The 20,840-nt window shown below is 40.5% G+C and overlaps 1 protein-coding gene across 1 annotated transcript; it reads right to left on the bottom strand.

Annotated features, from left to right (window-relative positions):
• Positions 1-893: 893 nt before the first annotated feature.
• On the bottom strand, positions 894-20,143 carry LOC124138171 (DNA repair protein XRCC4-like). The gene is made up of 12 exons (XM_048386217.1): positions 20,096-20,143; positions 18,048-18,186; positions 17,152-17,342; positions 15,685-15,849; positions 14,374-14,430; positions 11,744-11,798; positions 11,452-11,487; positions 9,063-9,174; positions 7,256-7,289; positions 6,193-6,314; positions 3,289-3,378; positions 894-2,608 (listed from the first exon to the last, which is right to left on the bottom strand). Exons 2-12 carry the CDS (start codon positions 18,181-18,183, stop codon positions 2,500-2,502), a joined length of 1,107 nt encoding a protein of 368 aa, XP_048242174.1. The 5' UTR covers positions 18,184-18,186; positions 20,096-20,143; the 3' UTR covers positions 894-2,499.
• Between the last annotated feature and the right edge of the window lie 697 nt (positions 20,144-20,840).

Below are 20,840 nucleotides of genomic sequence, written 5' to 3'. Positions count from 1 at the left end.
TACAAATTCTGTTTAGATTTTAACATATGAATGTTTCTGGTGAGAAATTTATTTTGTATTTGAACACAATGTATTTACATGTAAAATCAAATGACAAATGTTTTCTTCATATTCCCGAGGATCGAACACACATCCTTCATTGTGAGTGTACCACTAGGCTACAGTGGCGCTGATAAATCACAAAGCTTTTAAGTATGTCTTTTTCAAGTACCATACGCCAGCAACAGATAATAGTTTACACCCGTTTCCTAAGGTTCATGGAAAGTGTGTTTGAAACATAAAAATGTTGATAAATGTTGTTTTAAGTGGGTTTTGTTTTGTTCATAAGTTAGATAAAACACTTCCCATCAGGTTTTATGTTTAAAAACCCTTATCCCATAGATAAGAGACCGCCTCCGTGATCTAGTGGTAGAGCGTCCGCCCGGAGAGCGGAAGGTCCGGGGTTCGTCCCCGACCGCGTCATACCAAAAGACGTTAAAAGATGGTACTTGTTGTTACCCTGTCTGGCGCTAGGCATTAAGGGGCTTAAACAAGGACTGGTCGGCTCGGAGTCAGTATACTGTGTCTTGAGTGGGGTATTCATGTTAAACAGCGGCATGGTATCTCAGTGGGCTAGCACTATAAATCGGCATCAGTCCGGACTAGTACAAGCAGCCACACAAACCCACACACGTACATGCACGTTGCTATATAAGTGCAATAATCTTGGACGCGACGTTAAACCCAATTTCACCTCCCCTCACCATAAATAAGAGTCTTAAATATCATAAATATCCCTAGGACCCACTTTATGCTACACATAAAACACTGCAGGGAGAATAAACCATGAGGGCTCAAGCTTTCGCCACGTGATTACATAGACAGGTACACATTTAACAAAAACACAAACAAAATCCAGTTTTATAGTTTTATTATCCCTGGTCAGGTTGCCATAGCAACGCTGTAAAATCTCTCCTAAAACAACCACATATAAAGAATGGGAAATAAATGGTATCAGTTCATTTCATTAGCAATCGCAATCATCACAGTGTTGTATATGAAAATCTTCTACATCTAAAATATTCTACAGCACTACATGTACAAATACACACAATATGGTAGCTAGAACATAGACATGCACACCTTAAGAATCTTAACACAAACAGATGCTGCCTTTGTAGACTAATGTCAGTGATGGGGCTTCATGCTTGGGTTGGATGGAGGGTTTGGATTGATGGTCTGATGGGTGGGGTGGATGGGTAGGTCAGATGGAGGGTCTGATGGGCGGGGTGGATGGGTACGTTGGGTGGGTTGGATGGCGGGTTGGATGGGTGGGGTGGATGGGTGGGGCGGACAGGTAGTTTGGACGGAGGGTTTGATGGAAGGTTTGATGGGTACGTTGGGTGGGGTGGATGGGTAGGTTGGATGGAGGGTCAGATGGGTGGGGTGGATGGCTAGGTTGGATGGAGGGTCAGATAGGTGGGGTGGATGGAGGGTCAGTTGGGTAGGTTGGATGGAGGGTCGGATGGGTGGGCTGGATGGGTAGGTTGGATGGAGGGCCGAATGGCTGGTTGTATATGATACTGGGTTTTTCAATATATGTAACACCAAATACATATCACATCAACAAAATGCATTGTCTTTGAATATGGAAAAAGTATTCTTGTCCTCAAGCCCCAACAGATATCTCATGATATTCTACTTCTTATTAAGGAGAAAAAGATAGAAATGTGAGTCTGAGGTCAATCAGGTAGAACCATCTTCGTACGACCATAAATACTGTATGCTTTCCTACAAAGCAGTTTCTCGCATCTAACTTTAAAAAGCACTTGATAAAGAATTTACCAGATAACACGGAAATGTTTTCATCACAGAACAGCTCTTACAAATCTATGAAGTATGTTGGTAAACTAGGTGTTGATATCATTCATCACACAACCTTGACAAGAAGGTACAGCAGTCCTTTCACTCGCACCATGGGTCAGAGACCATATACCGGTATATGGTCTGTGCATGGGTGGAAGCAGTTTGTTTGTTTGTTTGTTGTTTAACGCTGCACTCAGCAATATGCCAGCTATATGACGGCGGTCTGTAAAATAATTGAGTCTGGACCAGACAATCCAGTGATTGACATCATGAGCATCGATCCACACGATTTAGATGGATGACATGACCACCCGATCCCGTTAGTCGCCTTTTACGACAAGCATAGTTGCCTTTTACGGCAAGTATGGGTTGCCGAAGACCTATTCTACCCCGGAATCTTCAAGTAAGTAAGCTCACAAGTAAATACATATGTATATACGATGTGAGATGGTTGATTGTCTATCAACATACCTTGAAGGTTGTTCAGCCAATGGTTAGTTATCTGGATTCTTTACAAACTGCCTTGCTACAGCTGAAATATTTCTCACTTCAACCCACACTCTCACATACTCATATACGTAGTAATATTGCCGACCTCAACACACTGACAGTTAATCTTTCACTAATCCCTGCAATGAATGTTGTAAGACCTGTTTATTCAAGGTCTGCAAACAGATCGTCCGGGTCTTGGTGGTCTGAGGATCTGTTTGAGGAGTGGGAGCTGCTCTTCCTCATGCTGCTTCTCCGCTCTGGCCCGCTGGAACTGAGGAAGAACACACATACACATGTATAGTCTGGAGGGTAATTTAAGGTACTAACGTTTACTACAATATCTGAAAAACTATTGGACCTACTCCAGTCAAAGTTGGTATGAGATTATTAAACAGTCATACATAAACATGATAAATGGATATTACATTTAAAGACAATCGGTGCATGAATAAAAAATCTGTCTATTTAGCTATATATATCACTATATTTCATCAACAACCAGACCTGTTCGTCATGGGTGGAACGAGCATTCATTGTAACAGCCATCTGCATAATGCTACCCCTGCATCACAGGGCCATATGACACAGTTGAACCAATCAACTCGAAAGGGTGCACGGGAATCACGCATGCACGAATACGGTGTTAGCGTTGGGCGTCTCAATGTGCGTGATTGGGACTCGGGATGAAAGTTAGCAATGGAAATCTTAACAAATGTTAAAATTTTATGACAACACTTTCTTAGTAAAGTACAGATTCTGGTACCTTTCAGGGTTGAGTCCGATCTGGGACATCTAAATACTTCTGCATACCTCCACTGTCAGGTTCCCATCTATCCGTTTTTGTAAAACTATGCATGTTATGTGGCAAGTATTGTCCAGAATACCACGAGCCAGGACAAACACGCTAGTGCAACACTGAACATCTATGTTGGTATGGCCTGCACAACTTACCCGCCGCTATCTGACCGCTTGGACGTGACTTTGGGGAGCACTGGTTTGGATGGTGTTTGTTTCTTGTTGGCTCCTCTCTGCCGGGCGGGTCTGCAAGGAGGGGAATAAACATTACTTCTGTGCAATTTTTCCCAATTGTACCCTTATCTCCCCTTATAGTCTCTCCCAATAGTACCCTTATCTCCCCTTATAGTTTCTCCCAATAGTACCCTTATCTTCCCTTATAGTTTCTCCCAATAGTACCCTTATCTCCCCTTATAGCTTCTTCTTATAGTACCCTTATAGTTTCTTCTTATAGTACCCTTATCTCCCCTTATAGCTTCTTCTTATAGTACCCTTATCTCCCCTTATAGTTTCTTCTTATAGTACCCTTATCTCCCCTTATAGCTTCTTCTTATAGTACCCTTATCTCCCCTTATAGCTTCTTCTTATAGTACCCTTATCTCCCCTTATAGCTTCTTCTAATAGTACCCTTATCTCCCCTTATAGTTTCTCCCAATAGTACCCTTATCTCCCCTTATAGTTTCTCCCAATAGTACCCTTATCTCCCATTATAGTTTCTCCCAATAGTACCCTTATCTCCCATTATAGTTTCTTCTTATAGTACCCTTATCTACCCTTATAGTTTCTCCCAATAGTACCCTTATCTCCCATTATAGTTTCTTCTTATAGTACCCTTATCTACCCTTATAGCTTCTTCTTATAGTACCCTTATCTCCCCTTATAGCTTCTTCTTATAGTACCCTTATCTACCCTTATAGCTTCTTCTTATAGTACCCTTATCTCCCCTTATAGCTTCTTCTTATAGTACCCATATCTCCCCTTATAGTTTCTCCCAATAGTACCCTTATCTCCCCTTATAGTTTCTCCCAATAGTACCCTTATCTCCCCTTATAGTTTCTTCTTATAGTACCCTTATCTCCCCTTATAGTTTCTTCTTATAGTACCCTTATCTCCCCTTATAGCTTCTCCCAATAGAACCCTTATCTCCCCTTATAGTTTCTTCTTATAGTACCCTTATCTCCCCTTATAGCTTCTCCCAATAGAACCCTTATCTCCCCTTATAGCTTCTTCTTATAGTACCCTTATCTCCCCTTATAGTTTCTTCTTATAGTACCCTTATCTCCCCTTATAGCTTCTTCTTATAGTACCCTTATCTCCCCTTATAGCTTCTTCTTATAGTACCCTTATCTCCCCTTATAGCTTCTTCTTATAGTACCCTTATCTCCCCTTATAGTTTCTCCCAATAGTACCCATATCTCCCCTTATAGTTTCTCCCAATAGTACCCTTATCTCCCATTATAGTTTCTTCTTATAGTACCCTTATCTCCCCTTATAGTTTCTCCCAATAGTACCCTTATCTCCCCTTATAAATAGCTTCTTCTTATAGTACCCATATCTCCCCTTATAGTTTCTCCCAATAGTACCCTTATCTCCCCTTGTAGCTTCTCCCAATAGTACCCTTATCTCCCCTTATAGCTTCTTCTTATAGTACCCATATCTCCCCTTATAGTTTCTCCCAATCGTACCCTTATCTCCCCTTATAGTTTCTCCCAATAGTACCCTTATCTCCCCTTATAGTTTTTTCTTATAGTACCCTTATCTCCCCTTATAGCTTCTTCTAATAGTACCCTTATCTCCCCTTATAGTTTCTCCCAATAGTACCCTTATCTCCCCTTATAGTTTCTCCCAATAGTACCCTTATCTCCCCTTATAGCTTCTTCTTATAGTACCCTTATCTCCCCTTATAGCTTCTTCTAATAGTACCCTTATCTCCCCTTATAGTTTCTTCTTATAGTACCCTTATCTCCCCTTATAGTTTCTCCCAATAGTACCCTTATCTCCCCTTATAGTTTCTCCCAATAGTACCCTTATCTCCCCTTATAGCTTCTTCTTATAGTACCCTTATCTCCCCTTATAGTTTCTTCTTATAGTACCCTTATCTCCCCTTATAGTTTCTCCCAATAGTACCCTTATCTCCCCTTATAGCTTCTTCTTATAGTACCCTTATCTCCCATTATAGTTTCTTCTTATAGTACCCTTATCTCCCCTTATAGTTTCTTCTTATAGTACCCTTATCTCCCCTTATAGCTTCTTCTTATAGTACCCTTATCTCCCCTTATAGCTTCTTCTTATAGTACCCTTATCTCCCCTTATAGTTTCTTCTTATAGTACCCTTATCTCCCCTTATAGCTTCTTCTTATAGTACCCTTATCTCCCCTTATAGTTTCTCCCAATAGTACCCTTATCTCCCCTTATAGTTTCACCCGATAGTACCCTTATCTCCCATTATAGTTTCTCCCAACAGTACCCTTATCTCCCCTTATAGTTTCTCCCAATAGTACCCTTATCTCCCCTTATAGTTTCTCCCAATAGTACCCTTATCTCCCCTTATAGCTTCTTCTTATAGTACCCATATCTCCCCTTATAGTTTCTCACAATAGTACCCCTATTTCCCCTTATAGTTTCTCCCAATAGTACCCTTATCTGCCCTTTTAGTTTCTCCCAATAGTACCCTTATCTGCCCTTATAGTTTCTCCAAATAGTACCCTTATCTGCCCTTATAGTGTCTCCCAATAGTACCCTTATCCGCCCTTATAGTTTCTCCCAACAGTACCCTTATCTGCCCTTATAGTTTCTCCCAATACTGCCCTTATCTCCCCTTATAGTTTCTCCCAATAGTACCCCTATTTCCCCTTATAGTTTCTCCCAATAGAACCCCTATTTCCCTGAACAGTTTCTCCCAATAGAACCCCTATTTCCCTGAACAGTTTCTCCCAATAGAACCCCTATTTCCCTGAACAGTTTCTCCCAATACCATCTTTATCTCGCCCAACAGCAGTACCTCCATATCCCTCAACAGAACTCTTATCTCCCCCAATAATACTCAAATCTCTCCCTCACCTTCTTGCCACTGTCGTAACTGCTCTATCGGGCTCATCTTCTAACACAAGAGAGGAATCTGCTTCTTTCTTTGTGGTCCGACCTACTGGTGCCCGACGTCGGCGTTTGGATGGAGCGGGCTGCTGCAACACATCCCTTGCAGTGATCACCCTGCATATACCACTCCACACCTGAAGCACTACTGATGTGACTAGACTAAACAGAGTGGCTTCGATATACAGTAAACTACGTTTATTACAAACACGCTTATAAAGAACTGACCGAATTAACGAACTTATTTTTTAGTCCTGGCCATTTGTTGTATTTATGCTGTATATATGCTTATAATGAACTACAGTTATTATGAACTAAAATTAGTGGTCCCTTAGAGTTTGTTATAGCCGTAGTTTGCTGTACTTAAATCAGAGATGAAATGGACTCAGAACAATTCTAGGCTTCTACTGTAAACCAAATGGACCGTTCCCTTACCCCGAAAGGCAAACCAGTGTACTTCAATAGATGTACTACTGTAGATGTATTAGGATAGATGTACTAGAGTAGATGTACTAGGATAGATGTACTAGGATAGATGTACTACTGTAGATGTATTACAGTAGATGGATAGACCAATACCAGGTGATGGTGTCCCAAAGAATCAGTTAATGATAAGACATAAGACTTGTCTCTTTGAGATCACTGAAGGAGAATCACAGTATGGATATACTTTATTTATATGGTTTGTTTGTTTGTTTGTTTGTTTACTGCCGCACTCAGCAATATTCCAGCTATATGACAGCGGTCGATCCACACATTTGGTAGACGTTGCTCATGATGACAATACTGGATTGTCTGTTCAAGACTCCATTATTTACAGGCATCATGAGCATCGATGCAGGCAATTCGGATAAGATGACATGCATCAACCAAGTCAACAAGCATGACCATCCGATCCTGTTAGTCAACAAGTATAGTCGCCTTCTACAGCAAGCATGGGTTGCTGAAGACCTATTCTACCCCGGATCGTCATGGATGTATTTATAGGGCATCTTGTTGTAAAAGTAGCAGTAGCTCCAACAAAACTTACAGATTCTTCGTCTGTGTTTTCCTCTTCATCCACACTGCAAACAATATGATGACAGTAGTGCATATGATATATATAGAGAATCTCACCCGAGTGTCTTTTGATATCAAATATATCAACACGAGTTGAAAAAAATTGCAAGGCTTGCCAAGGATTTTTGCCACTTTTATCAACTCGTGTTGATGTAATTGATATCAAAAGACACGAGGGTGAGATTTTATTTTTCATCCAACATCATTCTTTCAACTTTTTCAATTTGTAGAAAGTAATTAGCAGTGTCTTCAGTGTAAAAAGTACTGGAGTACAGCTTCAGTAGCAGAGCCATTCGTGATGTCTTTTGATTGTGACGTCATGGTAACCAGTGACGACACAAGGTCTTCAAAGAATTGTGATGTAATTTCATTGCAGCGATATCTACAATGTAGATATCGCTTGATCTCATCCAATCGATGTCTCCTGTGGGATTCAGTTTTGGATGATAAATTGTTATATTATTACGCTATCACTACAATTTCATTGTCCTTGAGTGGCTTCTCTCCTGTTAATCCCATTGGCCTCCTCATTATATTGTCCCCTTTGTATTTTAATTCTACCTTGTGCAAACATATCAACATGTATAAATATATATATACTCACAGACAAAAGAACGCGAATATCATACATGTTGGTTAATGTATGAAGGCTTATTCATATTCAAAAGAAATTAGATTGGTTCGATGCACAAACGCACGTACTGGTATGTTGTGCGAACCGACACTCATGAACGCATCGCATGTGACATCATAGATTCATAACTCGAGATGCACCATTTGTCTTGTGCAGGATTAGCGTGTAAAGTTTGAAATCAGGTCCAGCATATTGTGATAAGAAAAAAGACATTGTGGTACACTTGACTGATTGTTAGTTTTGTCATTAAGTGGTACACATTGGAAACGTCCCTTCTAAACGTACATACTTCTCTATATCATATAATGGGCAGATTTCTCGGCAGGATAAAGCCTACAGATAAAAATGATATCCGTTTGGGTCATATGCAGATAGAGATGCAAATATCAAAGGTCAAGTAGGGACTACTTTCAGTGTTTATAAACAAACATGGCGTCGCCCTTGTCATTCGGCAATTGAGTCAGAATTAACCATCGGGAATCTGGATAAACTACAGAGATAATTGCTATCATTATCAAAAGAACAGTCAAATATACTTAAAATCAGTGTCTAACTGTGACGTAGCTAAGGCATTTTATAAGTTTTGGCAACATTGGAGATATAAATTTCGAAACAATTTTGGATTTGGCCGAAATATGTTTGAATTGTTACCTTGTTTCGTTTTGTCGCCAAGGCTCGCTAAATACAATGTTTATTCCTAATGCAAGATATTTACCATCCCCAAACACACTTGCTAGATAACCTCTATACATGTTTCTTTGGTTCGCGTTTCTTTTGGTGGTGAGTATATATGAAGTCAATGCATTTTATACATAACATTTGTTCAGAATGAGACAAGCTACGCTCAAAGCAGTTCAAGTTTTATGTTCCACAACAAATATGTGTACTACCAGTAAGTATTATGAAAAATATTTCCTATTCAAAAGTACCCTGAATGATCTCCCCTTAAAGTTTAATTGTAATACAAAATGAATTAACTTTCGCCAAATGTTTTCTTGTTTTTTTAAAACTATTTCATGGTTATCTTATCACCATGTTTAAATGTATCCTTGCAAAACAACAGAGAGGAATAAATACACTTGTCTCTGCCTCCAGCTAGGGCAATGTGCTATGACTGGAAAGAACAGGATAATTTCACACGCACCTTCCTCTCGGCACCCGGGAGGTAGAGCTGATGCTGTTGGTGACATCCTCATTTTCGGACTCATCTGATACTCCAGCATCCCCAACTCCAGACATACCAGGCCTGGCATCATCTACAACATCCGCATGATCACTGCCGTCCCAGGCCATACCAGACTTATCACACCTGTATTATCTACAAACATCACTGCAGTCTGAGGGCATACCAGACTTATCACCCCTGTCTTATCTACAAACATCACAGCAGTCCCAGGCCATACCAGACTTATCACACCTGTCTTATCTGCAAACATCACTGCAGTCCCAGGCCATACCAGACTTATCACACCTGTCTTATCTACAAACATCACTGCAGTCCCAGGCCATACCAGACTTATCACACCTGTCTTATCTGCAAACATCACTGCAGTCCCAGGACATACCAGACTTATCACACCTGTCTTATCTACAAACATTACTGCAGTCCCAGGCCATACCAGACTTATCACACCTGTCTTATCTACAAACATCACAGCAGTCCCAGGCCATACCAGACTTATCACACCTGTCTTATCTAGAAACATCACTGCAGTCTGAGGGCATACCAGACTTATCACCCCTGTCTCATCTACAAACATTACTGCAGTCCCAGGCCATTCCAGACTTATCACACCTGTCTCATCTACAAACATTACTGCAGTCCCAGGCCATACCAGACTTATCACCCCTGTCTTATCTACAAACATCACTGCAGTCTGAGGACATACCAGACTTATCACCCCTGTCTTATCTACAAACATCACTGCAGTCCCAGGGCATACCAGACTTATCACATCTGTCTTATCTACAAACATCACTGCAGGCCCAGGCTATACCAGACTTATCACATCTGTCTTATCTGCAAACATCACTGCAGTCTGAGGGCATACCAGACTTATCACATCTGTCTTATCTACAAACATCACTGCAGTCCCAGGCTATACCAGACTTATCACATCTGTCTCATCTACAAACATCACTGCAGGCCCAGGCCATACCAGACTTATCACACCTGTCTCATCTACAAAAATCACTGCAGTCTGAGGGCATACCAGACTTATCACACCTGTCTCATCTACAAAAATCACTGCAGTCTGAGGGCATACCAGACTTATCACATCTGTCTTATCTACAAACATCACTGCAGTCTGAGGCTATACCAGACTTATCACATCTGTCTCATCTACAAACATCACTGCAGGCCCAGGCTATACCAGACTTATCACACCTGTCTCATCTACAAAAATCACTGCAGTCTGAGGGCATACCAGACTTATCACACCTGTCTTATCTAGAAACATCACTGCAGTCTGAGGGCATACCAGACTTATCACACCTGTCTCATCTACAAAAATCACTGCAGTCTGAGGCCATACCAGACTTATCACATCTGTCTCATCTACAAACATCACTGCAGTCTGAGGGCATACCAGACTTACACATCTGTCTTATCTATTGACAAGTATAAGTCCCTCCTACCACACATTACAGCCAATTATGACCCATCCAATGTTTTCAACTGTGATGAGAAAGGTTTGTTTTTTCAAGCCTTGACAGATAAGACTGACAAAACCCATGTTGTAAAGGGAGGAAAACTGTCTAAGGAACACTTGACAACTGTATTGTGTTGCAGTGCCACTGGAGAAAAGGTGAGGTGAGGTGAAATGGGGTTTAACGTCGCGTCCAAGATTATTGCATTCATATAGCGACATGCATGTACGTGTGTGTCGTGTGTGTGTTTGTGTGGCTGCTTGTACTAGTCCGGACTGATGCCGATTTATAGTGCTAGCTCACTGAGATACCATGCCGCAGTTTAACATGAATACCCCACTCAGACACAGTATACTGACTCCGAGCCAACCCGTCCTTCTTTTAGACCCTTAATGCCAAGCGCCAGACAGGGTAACAACAAGTACCATCTTTTAACATCTTTTGGTATGACGCGGTCGGGGATTGAACCCAGGACCTTCCGCTCTCCGAGCGGACGCTCTACCACTAGACCACGGAGGCGGTCTCCACTGGAGAAAAGTTAAAACCATTACCGGTAGTCATGGGTAAAGCCCAAACCAAGATGTTTCAAGAACATAAAACCTGAGACACTCTGACTTACATGGACGGCCATTCCGGGGGCTTGGATTAATTCCCAGCGTTTTTCTGACTGCTTTGTCAAGTAAAGAATGTTTAAATGTGTATTTAATGCCAGCCCATGTCAATATCTCATGTACATTGTGTGTGTATGAGAACACAGAGAAATGAGAGTTGCTTTTCATTTTGTCTTCAGGTCAACTTTTTGTACTCTGTGTAATCCAGATCTCGCCGTAAACTCGGCTTTTTGTCTGAATTGGTCAGATTCCACTGTACTTCAAACTTACCTTTAACACTGGAGGATGATGGGACCCCATCTTCTACTGTAATAAACAAACATTGTACATGACATGTAGATCACCAGTACACCATGCACATAACAAGTCTAGCGGGATGTCACAAATGCAGAAGGGTCACATCCCATCATGGGACTCAGAAGTCTTAAGGCGGATACAAGAGCATGACCAATTTCTCATGCGTTGATAGACTCAAGTCACATATGAACGACAAACGGTGTGACCACCCAATCATTCTTGAAAAGTTACTAAATGAGTCTCTTGGAGTAAATACAAAACTTACTTTGTTGTTTCAAAGCTCTTATTTTCTCTTTTTTGCTGTTAAGAACTGCTACAAACTGAAAAAATAGAAGATAATAAAATGTAATAACAAATGACCATTTTGGTGGCCAAATGGGATATAGATCTATGACTGGCGATGTAAACGTATCTACTGCTTGCACAAGGCTAACCAAAAATACAAATAACTGGTGACAATATTTGATCAAGATATCTGGAACTCAGTGATCACTATACTTATCATGAACTCAGTAATTGCTCAACTGATCATGAACTCAGTGACCACTCAACTGATAATGAACTCAGTGACCAATCAACTGATCATGAACTCAGTGACCACTCAACTCATCATGAACTCAGTGATTGCTCAACTCATCATGAACTCAGTGACCACTCAACTCATCATGAACTCAGTGACCACTCAACTCATCATGAACTCAGTGATTGCTCAACTCATCATGAACTCAGTGACCACTCAACTCATCATGAACTCAGTGATTGCTCAACTCATCATGAACTCAGTGACCACTCAACTCATCATGAACTCAGTGACCACTCAACTCATCATGAACTCAGTGACCACTCAACTCATCATGAACTCAGTGACCACTCAACTCATCATGAACTCAGTGATTGCTCAACTCATCATGAACTCATTGATTGCTCAACTCATCATGAACTCAGTGACCACTCAACTCATCATGAACTCAGTGATTGCTCAACTCATCTGGTACTCTGTGACCACTCAACTCATCATGAACTAAGTGACCACTCAACTCACCATAAACTCAGTGACCACTCAACTCACCATGAACTCAGTGACCACTCAACTCATCATGAACTAAGTGACCACTCAACTCATCATAAACTGTGACCACTCAACTCATCATGAACTCAGTGACCACTCAACTCATCATGAACTCAGTGACCACTCAACTCATCATGAACTCAGTGACCACTCAACTCATCATGAACTCAGTGATTGCTCAACTCATCATGAACTCATTGATTGCTCAACTCATCATGAACTCAGTGACCACTCAACTCATCATGAACTCAGTGATTGCTCAACTCATCTGGTACTCTGTGACCACTCAACTCATCATGAACTAAGTGACCACTCAACTCACCATAAACTCAGTGACCACTCAACTCACCATGAACTCAGTGACCACTCAACTCATCATGAACTAAGTGACCACTCAACTCATCATAAACTGTGACCACTCAACTCATCATGAACTCAGTGACCACTCAACTCATCATGAACTCAGTGACCACTCAACTCATCATGAACTCAGTGACCACTCAACTCATCATGAACTCAGTGATTGCTCAACTCATCATGAACTCAGTGATTGCTCAACTCACCATGAAATCAGTGACCACTCAACTCACCATGAACTCAGTGACCACTAAACTCATCATGAACTAAGTGACCACTCAACTCATCATGAACTCAGTGATTGCTCAACTCATCATGAACTCAGTGACCACTCAACTCATCATGAACTCAGTGACCACTCAACTCATCATGAACTCAGTGATTGCTCAACTCATCATGAACTCAGTGACCACTCAACTCATCATGAACTCAGTGATTGCTCAACTCATCATGAACTCAGTGATTGCTCAACTCATCATGAACTCAGTGACCACTCAACTCATCATGAACTCAGTGACCACTCAACTCATCATGAACTCAGTGATTGCTCAACTCATCATGAACTCAGTGACCACTCAACTCATCATGAACTCAGTGATTGCTCAACTCATCATGAACTCAGTGACCACTCAACTCGTCATAAACTGTGACCACTCAACTCATCTGGTACTCAGTGACCACTCAACTCATCATGAACTCAGTGACCACTCAACTCATCATGAACTAAGTGATTGCTCAACTCATCATAAACTGTGACCACTCAACTCATCATGAACTCAGTGACCATTCAACTCATCATGAACTCAGTGACCACTCAACTCATCATGAACTCAGTGATTGCTCAACTCATCATGAACTCAGTGACCACTCAACTCATCATGAACTCAGTGACCACTCAACTCATCATGAACTCAGTGCCCACTCAACTCATCATGAACTCGGTAACCACTCAACTCATCTGGTACTCAGTGACCACTCAACACATCATGAACTCAGTCATTGCTCAACTCAGGAACTCCAGCTTTTGACAGTATTCCAGTCATATCACGGCTTGTCAGCTTAATGTGGGAGGAAAGCCCAAAGTGATGCAGGTCACAGATGTTTACCACTTCGGTGAAACCCACGAGCACGGGTATGGTGCTGACAAACCTAGAAACATAATTGGGGCGAACCGGAATTCGAACCCACAATAGGTTTTTGGCGTGCCCAAGGGGCGCAACTCTGCACAGTGAATCGCGGAGCCTTAAACGACTGGGCCAACCGTGACCCCCCCCCCCCATCCTTCTGATAAGATCCATGTAGACTGTAAATACAGTGACAAGGTCTAATTTAACATTGGCTCTTGGTGAACTGCCATCTTTTGAAGAAGAATCTTCTTGGAGAAAAAGAGAATTTGTGTTAAACCAGTTGTGGAATGAGACTGGACAGGGCGTTTACCCAACAATGACCCTGCATTCTTGTGACCTCACCTTCTCGTACAGATCTCTCTCCATCTCCTCCTTCGCTGTGATACATTTGTCCAGCCTCTGAAACAATAACAGTAAACTGTGGTCCTCCAGCATTATAGAAGCAAATGAAATCCATTGCCACAAGCTATTTGATTTGTCTCTTACTCTTAAAGATAAATATAGTTGTTAATCACAACACTTCAAATGATAGATCAAGGATAGCAAGGTTTGAAGAACTTACAACATGGTTAAAATCATATTGGTAAAGATAACTTAACTTATTAACTTGGACAGGATTTGTCTTGATCCTGTGTGTAATGTGATTGGATGGCTATATTTAGCACTGTGTCATTCAAATCAGGGTAAAAACTAAGGTATGGTGGTAAATTGGTTCAGAGTATTTATCGCAATAGAATGGAGGCACATTGCCCAGAATAATCAAAGATTTACCCCATTTATAATCCCAAACTGGCCTCCACAGGATATATCGCTCGGGTGAGATCAATGAAATTGCATCACAATGCTTTGCAGACAATTGTGATGTCATTTGATTGTGATGTCATTGTAAATGTTGATGAAATTGTGATGTCAACATCAACAATGACGTCACAATCAAATGACATCACTAATCTCTCGGCTCTCTTTTTTTCACGACTGTTTATTACTGTTTACAAACTGAAAAAGTTTGAAGAATGGTTTTGGGTGACTAAAATTAAAAATGATAAAAGTCTCGAAATTTTAAACTTTTAAGGATTCATGTTGATATATTTTCTGTCTAAAGACACATTGGTAATATTTTCTAAATAGCCCTAGACCTTTCACACATTTTCAAGCATACACGTAAAGGTAGTCTCACAACTACTTTAAACTTAAAATCATCCTCTATATCTACAGGGTTCGCTAACCCCTGGATCCATTTCCGTGGTTCTCACAATCTCAAATTACCTGCCCTTGATTTTTGTTATTATTTTACCATCCCAATCAAACGTCGAGATAAAGGAAAAAGCCAGATAACTTTGTGGAACAGAAGCCTGAATTCTAAAGGTGGACCGCTGTATGGTATTAAATCAATACGTTTCAACTTTTAACGTGTTTGAAGTATTATTCTGTTAAACTCAATGAGATTATGCCACGGATCGTGTAGGTGTCAGCCTATTCATACATGACAGTATAATTCTAAAAAAGTTATAAATGGCAAGTAATCAATAAAATACTAAACTCGCTCCGGTGTAAAACCAATTTTATGAAACTCGTGAATGGTTGGGGTATCATAACGTTTCATAAAATTGGTATTACACGGAGCTAATTTAGTATTCTATGTATCAACTATACCTTCAGGGCCATGGCTCTCTCTCGTGACAGGCGTTCATTGTCTGTGTCTAGGGAACGGATGCGTTCCTGTAGACTGGTGTTGGTGGTGATGTTCTGCTGGAATATCTGACGTATACACCGAGCAGGGTCATCCTTCATATACAGAGTCACACTGCCCAGCTGAAACTGTACAGGGAGCATCCATTAATTAAACTTCATCCTGCTTGTACTCCTATATCTCAATATATCTTCATGAGACATCAATTAAACCTAAGAGGTCTGTAGGTTTCTCATCCAACTATATACAATGTTCAGGGCTATTACAGTTCAAGTCAGCAAACAATGGGTTCCAAGCACCAAATCAGAATCAGTTGTTTGACCAGCAGCATTTGTAGAGAGAGAGAGAGAGTGAGAGAGAGAGAGAGAGAGAGAGAGAGAGAGAGAGAGAGAGAGAGAGAGAGAGAGAGTGAGAGAGTGAGTGAGTGAGTGAGTGAGTGAGTGAGTGAGTTGGGTTTAACGCCGCTTTTAACAGTATTCCAGTCATATCACGGCGTGTCAGCTTAATATGGGAGGAAAGCCCAAAGTGATGCAGGTCTCAGATGTTTACCACTTCGGTGAAACCCACGCGCACGGGTAGGGTGCTGACAAACCTAGAAACATAATCGGGGCGAACCGGGATTCTAACCCACAATCATAGGTTTCTGGCGTTCCTAAGGGACGCAACTCTGCACGGCGAATCGCGCCCCCTTAGACGAGTGGGCCACCCGTGCCCCAGCATTTGTAGAGAAGATAGAGTGCGCAGTGAGAAACCTTGCAGTTGTGATTGGATGACATTGTGTAAGGTTTACGTTTTTTAAATGTACATTCATCAAGAAATCAAAACTATGTTTTTCAGTATTCAGTGCTGTCTTTTTCACATGATGAATGTATTTGTTTAACACTGACTCAGCAATGTTCCAGCTATATATAAATAATTGAATCTGGACCAGACAATCTAGTGACTGATATCATGAGCATTGATCTTCACAATTGGGATACGATGACATGCATCAAAAAAGTCAGCGAGCATGACTACCTGATCCTGTTAGTCGCCTCTTACGACAAGCATTGTTGCTTGTTACAGCAAGCATGGGTTGTTGAAGACCTATTCCAGCCCGGATCTTCACGGGTCGATGAATGTCTTAGGGTCTCAGACCTGTATCATATTTTGATGACCCCTCCATTTTAAGATTAAGAGGGATGTCACAAAAAATGTCACAGTTATATTTTTTCAAATACAAAGATTATTATGGGTAGGGGGGTCATGGGAAATGTTACATTCATTTTGAGGAGGTGTCGACAAAATATGATCTAGTCCTAAGGCCAATCCCACTGCTCCCTATGATCAATGACAGCACGACTGAAAATTAATCTTTTAGTTGCCACATTTATCTTTCCTTTGTCGAATTGTTAATTCTACGTCTATCATCCCCAGATTTTACTCAGTACCTTGATTTCATCGGCTGGCACATGCTTCTTCCAAATAAAGTCGACGGAGTCATCTCCCCTTGTCTTCATCTGAAATTCAAACTGCATCCCAGCCAGGTTTTGTTGTGTGAATGCCTTGACCGTCTGGGCGACGTAGGTGTTGTAGTCCATCTTGGCCTTGCTGCTCAGGCTGTCGATGTTGTCCTCCGTCACTGCCGTCACAATAACAATATCAAAGTAAACACTGACAACACAGTAAAAACTCACACCACAGTAACCACACATAACAGGTCTAACTGTGTCTTTGTGTTATACCCTAATGTTTATATCCTATTATATGTTATACCCTAATGTTATATTCTATACCCTAATGTTATACCCACGAGTCATGTTAGTTAATTCAGAGACTTATCAATTTGAGTGATTTCACTGAGAACATGTCAGTACAATCCAATGTGTTTCAACATCGGGTTCACAATGTACGTACTCATTTGTGACAAACTCGTGTTTTATTCCGGGACAAGCCGAATAGCGACTCGTGACCCTCTCATGGCCATTTTGGCGACCGGGTTCTGTCTTAGCGCAAACGGGCATACCTAAAACAATTGTCAACTCGTTGTGTAATGGTTTACATATATTTCCCCATATATCATATATATTTAAGATTTAAAGCACATCAGGACATGCGGAAATATACAGTATGATTGAACACATTTAACTGTATCTTTGGTATATTTTTAGATGCAAGACATATATAAAATAAAAAATTATTTCTGAGGGATCCTTTGACAAAGAACATGAAATCATACACGCATTCTCATTGGTTTGTCGTATTTTCACACATAACATTCATCAATAGGGGGACGAGCCTTCTTGCAGGTTACAGAAAGGGGCGAGTGGTGACGAATGGTACGTACAGTCTCCACTCCAGATGTTCTCTCCATCCGTGACCATCAGCTGGAAGCCTTCCTTCCCATCATCCCTCAGTGTCGTCTGCAGGAAGCAGTCCTTCCTGGCGGCCGTGTCCAGCTTCACAAACGTTGTCTTCGACATTGTCTGAAACATAAACAGTAAGCAGTGTTCCCGTTTACTGGTAATTGCCGTTTTTTACCGGTAAAATTAGACTTGGACCGGTAATTCATGTGACTGCCAGTCCCTGTGGACCAGCAAATAAAATACCTTATAAATCTTTGTTGTTGAATAAATTGTCAGCAATATGTATATACCGTATTCGATGTAATAAGCGCCCAGGGCGCTCTCAAAATTAGAAATAGCGGGCTCTTATTAGAGTATTATTTTAGTGAAAGAAATAAGTTAAAAGAAAAATTCTGTGGTTTATGCTGACAGCCTGAAATATTTATGTACGACAGATATATTTTTCCAGAATTTAATTGCCTATAATTAAGTGTGCATATAACACATGAGTGCGTATTATACGCGAATAAATAGGTCGTGTGTACATTGATCAATCAGAAGGGGTGCTAATTAGGATTGTTCGTGGGCGCTTATTAGAGCGGGGCGCTTATTACGTCGAATACGGTAATATATTTTTCAAACGAAGTCAGCTTGTCATCAGGGTTTCTCCTTGTTAATTTTTAATGCAAGGGAAAATAACGTCGCTTTTCTTCGAGGTTGAAAATATATCTGAAGTGACTTCGTCTCAAAATATTCAAAAGAAAGAAGAGCAAATTATGACTGAATGTGTGAAGGATGTGTAGATCTAACAAAGTTACTTCAGAGATGACGTCATTGCACTGGATATGATGTTGAAAGAATTATAACCAGGTAATTTTCTTATGTTTTTTGTTTGTTGAAGTTGGGACTGACAAAAATTAGAGGGGACTGGCAGTTTCAAAAGCAAGCGGGAACACTGAGTAAGGATGAAACAATACAACGGTGCACCAGTGCATTGTGAGTTTACATGCCACAATACAATACACGATATGTTTTTTTCGGTATCAACACAAGATCACACACTTGTTTAAATAAATTACATACTACCTCAGCGTTTTTGTCAGTCAAATGTCACAAATGTGTTGTAATTAGCGTTTCAAGTTCACAACTCAAAATAGCTGTGAACATGTGTCTACAGCTAGCCTTTCCGTTTGAGCCTGCTCTGAAATATTTATAGTAAGAAGTTTCCATGCGATTTGAAGAAAATATGTGTATTGCAATATGTATTGTGTCGCGATCTATGTATCATGATACATATCGTATCGCGACTTTGTTGTTTCGTTTCTCCCCTAATTAACAGTGATATCGAAATGTGTCAGCTTGTACCTGATAGTTCTGGTGTGTACATTAGCATGCATGGTTATTAGTGTACACCATGTTCACATACATTGTTCATGTTGTACATGGTTGTAAACACTCATTGTATACCAGTGTGTGTGTGTTAGTCGTTTAACACCCATCTCAGCAATATTCCAGCATGCATTTTATACAATAATTTCTTGGACACTTGCGTGGGCATATTTTTGCATGATTAACAGGGTACTTAGGTTTCAGGGTCAGCAGAATCTAGCTCTCCTCAAATGTCTACCGGTATTTTGAAAAGAAATTTACGACCTTTCACACCGAAATAAATAATGCAAATAAGGAGATCTATGCTAGACCTAAATTCCTATTAGTAAAACAAACAATCAATCATTTTTCTTTCATGGGAGAAACAAGATATTATTGTTTTGCTTTTAAACTTTAACTATGTGAGTCGAATTGAAATTATCGGATATTCGTTGCACAGCGGCGTAGCCCTCGTTCACATTATGCATTACAAGTTAGGTGATCTATTAGTGATCGAAAATAGGACAATGTACCGGCAACATATAAAAACCGGTTGACAGCCGAGGGTTAACAACAACATGCAACCATTTAAATTTACACAGACACTAATCGCCAGAAAAACACGATATGACACTCGTTGGTTATAAAATATCCCATGCAAGTTACATCAAATACCAAATACCTTATCCTCGGAAGTAGGAAGTGTTTCAGCATAGGTAGGTACAAAACATACAACGGGATATGATCTCGATCTTACAGTTGCTTTCATCTTTATATTTTTAATTACAGAATAAAATATTAAGAAAATAGATATTCAATAAGATTTTTATAACATTTCATAACAAATTATTTTTGAACAGACATTTTTTCACAATTCTCACGAATATATATATTTTTGACTTTTCGTCTAGCAGTTTATATTTTAGATAGACCTCGTTTTCCCCGTTTTTCAGTCTGCTCGTCTCGGTTAATATCGGGTATAATCGTTTGCGTATGCGTTTTAGCTCCATACCAGTGCGTGCTACCTAGACTGCACTTTGGCACTATAGGCGTAGTCTATTCATAGATACAATAGCGCTGTTTGGAGCTTGTAATCCTTTCTCCGATATAACAAACAACTGTTAAATGTACCTGATTGAGCTGCCGTAATATGAAACGATAGATTCCATTGGGTACAAATAAGAACATAAACCAATCAAACATTTTCTCTCTCTTACATCGTGCAAAGTCTACACGTTGTCAACAATGGTAAGTGGTACCTGTCAATGATCATATTAAACCAAAGATATGTCCCTTTCCGGTTTATTTATATTTTCTTTATCGGATGCTATGTAGACAAGAAGTGCACTAGGACAGGAAAATTCTGAAACTGAATCTTTCTGGACTTGTATCTTGCCATGATAACATACTGGTCCGGCATCACTGCA

The sequence above is a fragment of the Haliotis rufescens genome, unplaced genomic scaffold, assembly GCF_023055435.1.
Source record: "Haliotis rufescens isolate VD_foot unplaced genomic scaffold, xgHalRufe1.0.p SCAF_6, whole genome shotgun sequence".
Lineage (NCBI taxonomy): Eukaryota > Metazoa > Mollusca > Gastropoda > Lepetellida > Haliotidae > Haliotis > Haliotis rufescens.
Note: the sequence above shows the minus strand (reverse complement) of the source record. Positions and strands in the feature narration are given on the sequence as shown.